Below are 9,676 nucleotides of genomic sequence, written 5' to 3'. Positions count from 1 at the left end.
TCACCGGGACAAAAATCTCTGAGTTTAACCCAAGAGTAAACTCCCCCGTCTCCGTGTGAGCGTTCTATTCAGATTCAGAGGCCAACCTTGCGAAGCTGGGTCTGGCGAGCGTCAGCGGGCACGGGATGCCTCGCTCCCCGCCCCCGATGCCCAGAGTGCCCCGAGGTGGCGCGGCACAGGCCGACATGTCCAGCCGGAAGGCACTCTCCAGCTAGCCGGGAGCCTGCAAGCACGACAGCGGCCGCTGGTCTTTTGGGTGAGCTTTATTGAGAGGTAAGGCAGGTTCACAAGGCTGCGGGTAAGCAGAGCACACTGCACGCGCGCCACAACTGGCCCTGACAGAGCAGAGCGCGCACAGCGAATACGCAGATGAGGCTTGAGGAGCCACCGCGGGAGCGTCCGGGAGTAAGGAGTGTCTACGGTCAAGTCACGAAGACGTCACAGCTCGCGGGGACACAGGCGGAGGAAGGTGACCTACTCCGCCGACACACCGAGTTGCCGGTGGGACAAAGAACACAGTGGAAAACATCTTGTGACCCTTCGTGTTTCAGAGAAATGGAATGTTTCCGTATTCACACTGTCTTTGGGTCACCGAAAGACATCCAGTGTCTAAGTAGCTTCTAAAGCAGGTGGTGTTCTCAGGCCACGGTACAGGACGGCATGCATTACTCCACACGAAGGTCGAACTCGGGACGGTTGTAACACACACGCCTCGGATTGTCTATTACACAAGTTTCGCTTTTTGGGGTGAGAGCAGGGGGAAACGAGGTGACTGGCGCCCCACAGCACCCACGCGTGCTCAGCACTGGGTGGGCGCAGACAGCCGAACGCTCACCGCCTGGACCGCAGAGGCCAACTGCTGCGGAAGGGCACAGGGGAGCGCCCTCCACAGAAACGCCCGAGGCGCCGGTAGGAGGCGCACACCTCCCCACTGGAGGGAGGAGGTCGGGCTAGGTCTACACAAGGGGCGTAGCTGTAACCGACTTTCAAAAATCAGATTACTTCTCCCATGAAAAATGAACACCTAAAAGATCTACGGGGGAAAGAAAATGACAGAACAACAAAAGCACTGGGATTTCATGAAGAGACTGGATCTTTTGGTCTACACCAGCCAGTATTTTAACTGCAAATTATTACACTCTGCCTTAAGCCATCTTAAAAACGCAGACTCCGAGGGGAAATATAGGCGTATTTTCAGGAATACTGCATCACATAAAACAATATAAAGGCCATTATTACCTTGCTTACAGAGCTACTAGAAAGACTTTTCAAACACAAAAAGGGAAGCTCGGGCACTGGGCCGGGGCAGGCATTCTTGCAGTTTCTGAGGCACTGACAATCTTCCCGGAGAAGCCCGTCTCCGGTCCCTCTGCATTTTCCCGACGGTGGGAGGGTGAGGTGACACACGCTGCACACGCCACGACGCGGCTGCCACAGAAGCGGTTACTCAGAGGGGAAATTACTCAACAGCAACACACAAGAGTTTTCCACACAGCGCTGTGCGACACGCAACGCCAGTCTTAAAACGTCCGCTGTGAAGGACAAGAGGATGCTGGCCTCGTCTTGGTGTCGTGCACAGGCGAGGACGCGCTGGCGAGGGCGAGGCGGCCACCCGGGCAGAGGCGGCCGCGGGCGCTCACTGTCCTTCCTTCTGGAGGGCAGCGTTGCGGCAGGTGGGGCAGATGCCATGCCCTTTAAGCCACTGCTTAAAGCACTGAAAAAGAGGAAACCAAGTCAGTCCACGCCTGCGGGACCGCTGGGGCCCAGTTCCCTGTGCCGCCGGACTCCTGGGCAGGCACGGTGACCGTCGCCACCAACCGTGGGGACGCCTGCTGCTGCCCACACTCGGATGCTACGACAGCAGCAGGACGAGACCCCGGGGGCAGTTAATCCCCCTTCAGAACAGGGCCGTGACGACGTGAGGCTTCTCACCCGCTTCTGGCTGGCCCTGCCTTCTCCCACAGCCCCGCTCCCCGCCGTGGGGCGTAGGCTGGCATTTGTTCTCAGTCCGCCCTTCTGCCCGCCCTGGCCCTGGCTTCTCGAATGTCCAACAGACCATGCGCTGCCACAAGGCCCTGTGTGCGGGAAGCTGGCGGCCCAGCACAGGACGCCCACCCCGCAGGAGCGCAGTGGCCATGCAGACAAGACTGCAAGCTTTCTCCGTTCCTTCCAGCTAACACTCTATGTCCCTCTCTCGGGGACAGTGAGACCCGACGCTCCTTCACGCAGCAGCACGCAGCACCCAGAACTGCCGGGTGGCTGCCACACGACCCGGGAATCCCTCAGGGCCGGGCGCGAGGGACCCAAGGAGGTTCAGCGCCCCTCCTTCACGTGGAAACCACCCTCTGCGCTGCGCTAAGCTGCAAACTGTCTCCCCGCTGATCTACGCAGTCCTCCAAGCAGTCACTTTTCAAGGAGCTAACACTGCTCCGAATGTCACCGGTGCAGCCGATGGCAGGAAGGACTCTCTGAGGCGCCCTGCCCGTCCATAGCACAGGGCTCTTGGGGAACACGGGCTCGGGGGTCACAGGAAACACCAGGCACCACGTAAAGGGAGCAAAGAGAACCCTTACCCCTTTGTGAAACTTGTGCCCACATTTCAGCACACGGATGTTTTTGGATTTGAACACCTCATGGCATATGTGACACGCGTTTGACTTTGGTGCCTGTGGAAACAAATGAAAGTAAAGATCAACTTTCTTTAGTTAATGACGTAAGCTTTTCACCGCTCATGACACGAATGACCTTCAAACATCTTTGCCACGAAGGGTGGCGAGTGATTCCCAACTGCGCTGGGCAGACAGATTGAAGAAACCTGACTCTGCTGTCGGTTTTGAGACGGGGTCTGTGCTAGTCCCCAGGCTGGCCTCACGCTCACGCTCCCCTTGCCTCAGCCTCCTCCGCAGGGGGAATACAGGGATGTGCCTGGCTAACAATCTTGTTTAAATCTTTTTTTTTTTTAAAGAAAAAGCAAACAAACAGGGCCAGGGATGTAACTCAGCGGCACAGCGCCTGCCTGGCAAGTGCAAAGTCCTGAGTTCAAGTCCTGGTACCAAAAAAAAAGCAAACAATCGATTTTAAAGTTAAAATTTTTTCAGAGGAAAACCGTTTTTACGGTTAACAGGGTCTAGGAAACACACCTGCAATGCCTATTTACCACCTATCATACCTCAAGAGCAGGACCACTTACACATTACAAGTCAATCATGCATCTAACCACCTAACAGGGTTTAAAATGACAACACAGCCACACCACAGACTACGGGTATCCGTAATCCCTGGCCAGAAAGCGGGTTGCAAGGGATCTCCGGAATAAAGGCAGGTGCCAAAGCAGTATTTATCACAGAATTCGATTTTTTAGAAAATACAGTGTGTCTACAGAGATGCTGAGGAGAGAGGCGATGAGAAACGGAAACAGTAACGGCTGCCCTGGTTAAGGGAGCGCTCACCCTGCTCCTCACCGTCCCCAGCGTCTCTGTGGACACCACGGCTCACGTCCTGCACGCAGAGCGCGGTCTCTGTGCGATGCGGGCCCCTCCGCCTCCCAGGCTGTGTGTGTGTGCGCGCACGCGTGTCGGGCCGAGCTGCAGCTGCACCTAAGGCCAGGCAGACCCTGAGCCGCAGGGTGGAATTTCACCCTCTATCCCAGAGCACTGACTGGGCCTGACTGAGTGCGGGGAACCCAGCTGCTCTCTGCTACCCAGAGCTCGAGGGTCAGGAAGACACGATGGGGTCAGCCCTGGGGAGCGCAGGGTGCGGCTTCTCGCAATTCCTCAGCAAAGCTCACAGCAGGCTTAGATGCAAAAATGTAAATTCACTTGACTGTTCCCTAAGGTGGAAAGATGGCTTCTTTGCTTGTTTGGAGACAGGGTCTCCTTCTGTAGTCCAGGCTGGCCTCAAACTTGCAGCGATCTGCCTGCCTCAGCCTCCCTAGTACTAGGATTACAGGCCTGAGCCACCACGTCCTGCTACAATATATTTCTAAGTAGGAAAAAAAACCAAACCAGAATTTAAAAAACTGAAATATCCTCTTCCAAAGGACATAGAAAATATGACTAACTTATCAATTTTGACTGACTTCATACATATATACAAAAGAGCTTATAAAAATACATACCAATGTGATTATACTGGTCAGAGTGGAGGCTTTTAGATCTTTTTGTATCGTATTGCACTGTACTGTATCGTGCTGAAGTCTTACTGTGTTGCTTAGACTACCCTCAAACTCTAAATCTTCCTGCCTCAGTCTCCTGAGTAGCTGCGATACAGTGCACTGTGCTTGGCTTAAGGTATTTAAATGCCCTTTTTATTTGTATTTTCTGAGTATTTTTTGTAATTTAAAAAGAAAAGGCTGCTTTTTAATTTTTTATAGACTACGTATGATTATCAGCTCCCAGTGTGAATATGTGATTTTTCTTCCTTATGTAAAGTTGGTAAAGTTTAAGTAAGTTTGTACATCTTCTTACCAACATCTCCTGCGTAGCAGGACTTGTGGGTGTCAGTCACAGACACCGCAGTGTGAATACCCTGATGACCCTGCTGGCGGGAGGCCCCTGAGCACAGGGACCCTGCCAAGCCCCGGGTGGCAGGGGCTGGGGCAGTGTGGCAGCGAGGCTCTTGCTCGGCTGCAGGCAGGGAGGAGGCTCTGGGAGCCGAGAGCGTGCGGGGCGCACGGGGCTCAGAGGGCACAGACAGGGAGCAGGGCACAGGAGGACAAAGGCAGCTCTCACAGACGCGCCACGAGCTTAGGCCAATGCGGAGCACGCTCGAGAAGCTGGAGTGCCGTGAGGTCTGTGGGTCCTTCCCTGCCCAGGGCCCTGGCACCGCATCCACACAGTGGGAAAATCCAACCGACAGCCTCAGGCCGAGCCACACAGATGCTGTCGCCCTCGCCGCCGCATGTGCAGCTCCCAGGGAGCGTCTGGCACAGGCCGGTCAGTGCGGCGAGATCAGGAAAGCCACCACCCACAGCCTGCTTGGGTTCACTTCCGGCCTTCCGGCAGCCAGGCACACGCGGACAGGCCGGGCCCGCCTCCGTTTCCTTACTATCACCCAGAGACAACTCAGGCCACACGCCACACAGCCTTTACTGTCTAAAAGGAAAATAACGTCAATCAGCGAAATTTTGGGCATATTCGGCCCATGCCTGGATCCCTTGAAGTGCTCTAGGGACGCGGAGTGGCACCCGACCCCACGGCCAGCACGGGCTCCAGGTGCTAAGCGAGCAACTCAGTGTGTGTGATTCCAAAGAATAAAATAGTCATGAAATGTTCTTCCCATGTAGTCAAAATACAGCACTTGGCGCAAAAAAATCAACACATGACCATCTGCAAGAAAACAAGAGCGGGCAGAGAGGCCAGGTCCCAGAGAGCAGAGTCGGGCCACACCACACAGGGGTCCCTGCTCCGGGCCCGTGGTTCTCAGCCCTTCACCGCTGTCCTAACGCCACCTGCTCACTCTAATCTTAGGGGCAAATACACTAGGTCTAGTACAGAGAAAGGGGGCTACACAGTTAGTTACCCATGCAGTGGCAGCTCCTGTTTTCAGTCCGTTGATTGTGGTTGATAGTCCAGTGGGCATTGCAGGTAGACTCCGGGAAGATGTGGTCGCAGCAGCAGCAGAGCGGCCGCTGGGTGTCCCTTTGTCCTTTCCTGGATTTGGCTACAGAGACAAGGAGAGTGGGGATCAGGCAGAAGGAAGCAAAGCTTAGTGACCTATAAGCTGGACCATCATCCATCTCTAGTGAATGGTTCTCTGTATTTCAGTGTGAAGCTTTCGTATTTTTTAAACAGTAAGTGAATAAAGGTGACATGGAACTTTTCGGAAATACCTTCTTCCCTTTCTGTTCATCTAAAATGTGTTCCGTCACTTTCTGGACGACCTCACCAATGCTCAGTCCTGCAAGTGACTTCTTGTTCTTGTTTCGAACTTTTTTAATGAAACCAGCAAGCTCAGTGCTGAAAGGGAACATGAGCAATAAGTGACAATAGAAAAATCAAAGTGTCTACTGCTAAGAAATACAGTGTGCTAATAGTACCCCCCAGCGCAAGCCTGGTAACGAAAACATATACACAAGTCAGTAAATTGTAGACCACAAGCCAACAGTAAAAACCATCCGTGAAAAGCAAACTATTTTAACACAGATCATTCTCAGTAATTATGAAAATTTCAGTATTATTTTAAAAAACAGATATACATCAAATTCCAAAGCAACAGTGTATCTGCTAGGTCTATCTGCTTCTCATTTGAAATCAGTAAAATGTCTACTCAAGAACAAACTAGTTTTGCAGACTTCCTCCCTTGAGAAAAAAATCTAACAAAGTTCAAAGCATGACTATTTTGTAAGTATCATTAAATGAGAGTTATACCATCAGTCAACAGAACCTGCTATCTATACCACTAATATCCCAACTATTTCAGCTTTCAGGAAATTAAGACACATTTATTTGATTTTTTTCTTTTTCTCTCTCTTTTTTTTTTTTTTGGTGTTTTTGAGTCAGGGTCTCGCTATGTAGTTCAGGCTGGCCCTGAGCTCACTTTGTAGCCCAGGCTGGTCTTGAACTCACAACAATCCTCCTGCCTCAGCCTCCTGAGTGCTGGATGACAGGTGTGCGCCACCACACCCAGCTGATTTTTTAAAATCTCTGACAAATTTAATCAAGATTGCAAACAATTTTATTTGCAAGGTACTTCTGGTAATCACAAATCTGATATTTTTACAAGTGGCATAAGAGCCCTTGAGAGATTTACAATGTTTCTCAAACTTAGGGCGGGCAAAACAGGCCCCTATGTAGACAAAACATACTTATCTTCAAATGGACAGGGCTCCACTGAGAAATGCAAACCATTAATTCCAGCCAATCACATTGCAATGATTACTCTGTTTCCAAATGTGAATTCAAAGCCTGTAATTAACACTGTCTGCATAAGAATCGCAAGGCAGGTGGGACTCTGTGTGGGGACCTCGCTTCCTCCTGCCCACTACAGCCTCACCCCCCAGGTGGAGGCTCAGCAACGACCGCCTGCAGGCCTCAGCTCTGCCAGGCTCCCAGGCGCTATGGGACCCAGTCTTTTCTCGCACTGTTAGCAGTCAGGGGCCGGATCTACAAGGGGTACTTGCTGCTACTTTCTGTGCTTTAGGCGATTTTCATACAAAAATTATACAAAATTATTTTACCGTTTACTCACTGACCCCATCACAACGCCTGTGGGAGAGCGCTGAGCTCAACATCTCAGCAAACTGCCATGGGCTTCCTGGGAGTGTTACCCAGGGGTCACCATTTTCAATCTGATTTTCTTCTTTTTAAACAGGGTCTCACTATGCATTCAGGCTGGCACTGAGGTCACTTTGTAGCCCAGACTGGCCTCGAACTCACAAGGATCCTCTTGCCTCAGCCTCCCAAGTGCTGGGATCATGGGTGTGCACCAACATGCCTGACTACCATTCTCAATCTAGACACATTTGAATTTTTAGTTGCGAGCGGAGGCTTAGCCTTTGTCCAGTATGTACCGTCCAGTACGTGTGAGGCTCTGGGTCTCCGCCCCTGCCGTGCACCTTCCCTCAACACAAAGCTTACCTCTAGCTTATAAAATGCAGCAGCTGCCTTTCTGAGCAGAGCAGCTCTGCAGTCCTTCCCATGCCCACCCTCCCTGGCTGTGACTGCATGATGGCCGCTGCACACTCGTACCTGCTATAGCACGGGAATATTGACGACAGCTGCTCCATAATACTGTTGAATGGTTTCTTTGGAGACTGGCCTGAGCGGGGAGTGCGCCCCGTAGGAACAGGCCGTTTGCGATCTTCGTCGGGGCTTGGGACTGACCGAGCTGCCTGGCTGGCCCTCTTAGACTCTGCCGGTGGGGCCGCTTTTGGCTGACGAGAGGGCGCTGGTGCAGAAGGGGCCTCTCTAGGGCAAACCTCCCTGCGGCCCGCCCCAGGAGCAGGTGCAGGTACAGGTGCAGGCGCAGGCGCAGGAGCAGGTGCAGGCGCAGGCGCAGGCGCAGGCGCAGGTGCAGGTGCAGGCACAGGTGCAGGTGCGCTGCTTGCAGAAGTCTGGGATGCCTGTTTCTCAGCGCCTGGAGGCTTTGGGGCTGACTGAGGCTGGATCTGTGAACACAGATGCCGGAGTCAGATCCTTCAGACTGGTGAGAGTGGGGAGGAGCAACCCCACACGCAGGGAGGATGACTCTCGTGGCCCTGAGGACATGCACAGAAGACTTCCGTGCGAGAGGTGCCATTTGTTTGAGAAGAATTACTGACTATACCTTGTTAGTTGTCAGGACAAGGGCGGATTTGTGATTTCCAACTCCATACTTTGTACAGTTAGAAAGCCTGCCGCAGGGGGAACCATTCAGCTGCCCAGGGCGCCCGCCAGCAGCCGCCTCCTCGCACGCCCCTCCCGGCGGCACCCTCCCTGACTGATGGACACTGCCGCCCGGCTCCCCAAGTTGTCTCACCCAGCTGCTTGTTTCCAAAATGTAGTTCTCACTTCTGAGCTCCCTAAGCGCGGACCCCCTTTGCGTGTTGCTGAGGCCCGACCACAGCACACTCTCCCAGGCCTCTGTGACTGTGCTCCCCGCTGAGCTATGCCCACTTTCTGTTTTTAAAGTTTTTTTGTACTGGGAGCTAAACTCAGGACCTAGCACCTGCCAAGCAGGCGCTGAGCCACTGAGCTGTGTGCCCAGCTGAACGCCCACTTTCTGGTTTCCAGTGCATAGCTCTTCCTGAGACCCCTATCTGCACATCCGCTCGGGCCATGCCAGGGTGACCCCAACTCAGCGTCTGGCACAGTCTTCCAGGCCCACCTTGGGCTCCTCGCACATCCCACTCTGCCCCCCTCACGTGGGCAGCACGGCTCCTCCACACGCCCCTCCTAAGCCTCCCACGCGTGTCCTCCCCGGCACTCTGCTGCCGCGCCCGACACAGCTCCCAGAGGAGGCAGCGAGCGGCCACCTGAGCTCGCTCCACCCTCATCACCCCTTCTCCACACTGCGGGCCAGTGCATCGGAGCAGTTCAGATCTGCTGCCCTTCCTCTCCCGAAACCTGGCTTCCCAGGGACCACAGGAGTCAAAGCTGTTCAGCACGGCTTAAGAGACCCGGCCTCTCTGGCTCCTGGCCCTGACTGCTCTATGGTTACTGTCCCTGCAGCCCTCTTTGTCAAAATGAACTTCTTTTAGAGCCAAGAACATAGCAGGCTGCGGCTCTCCTCCGGGCCTTCCAATACGCTGCTCCTTCCATCTGGACAACAACCCCCAAGCACAACATCCTTTGGAAATCCCTCCCTCTACGCTTCCCCGGACCCGCTCCTCCTGCAGCTTGCTGGCTCACTATTGAAGGCTTCTGATGGGCACTCTCATGTGGAGGCCAGGTGCCCTGGGCCCTCGTACCGGTGCCACTACTGTGTCCTGCCCTGGAACCCTCGCTGCACAGCCCGGGGCTGGGGCCTTCCAGGCTGTCCTCTCCGATGGCCCAGCCCACGTGTGAGCTTGACCTCCACTCAACACCCAGCAGAGGAATGAGACAGGAATCGGACGCAAAGTAAACGGCTTTCGGGGACACTTACTACGCAAGCTCTTGGCACGCTGAGATCACAAGGCTTTGGATATGAAATTTCCTTTGGGTATTTATAAAATGACGTAACTAAAATTATGAATTAACAGTACAATAATCTATTG

At 53.6% G+C, this 9,676-nt stretch overlaps 1 protein-coding gene across 6 annotated transcripts in view; it reads right to left on the bottom strand.

Annotated features, from left to right (window-relative positions):
* Window positions 1-248: 248 nt before the first annotated feature.
* Ttc3 (tetratricopeptide repeat domain 3) overlaps window positions 249-9,676 on the bottom strand; it is a 131,939-nt gene continuing 122,511 nt past the window's right edge. For all 6 annotated transcript variants that reach the window (XM_013504664.1, XM_013504667.1, XM_013504668.1 and 3 more), the window contains 5 exons: window positions 7,689-8,107; window positions 5,831-5,957; window positions 5,521-5,661; window positions 2,574-2,666; window positions 249-1,714 (listed from right to left, as the gene is read on the bottom strand). In XM_013504664.1, the coding sequence (XP_013360118.1) occupies window positions 1,637-1,714; window positions 2,574-2,666; window positions 5,521-5,661; window positions 5,831-5,957; window positions 7,689-8,107 (858 nt within the window). In that variant the 3' untranslated portion in view covers window positions 249-1,636. The remainder of the gene's footprint in view (window positions 1,715-2,573; window positions 2,667-5,520; window positions 5,662-5,830; window positions 5,958-7,688; window positions 8,108-9,676) is intronic.

This window comes from Chinchilla lanigera, unplaced genomic scaffold, assembly GCF_000276665.1.
Source record: "Chinchilla lanigera isolate Chin_1 unplaced genomic scaffold, ChiLan1.0 scaffold00006, whole genome shotgun sequence".
In the NCBI taxonomy this organism is placed as follows: Eukaryota; Metazoa; Chordata; class Mammalia; order Rodentia; family Chinchillidae; genus Chinchilla; species Chinchilla lanigera.
This window is presented reverse-complemented; position numbering and strand designations above follow the sequence as displayed.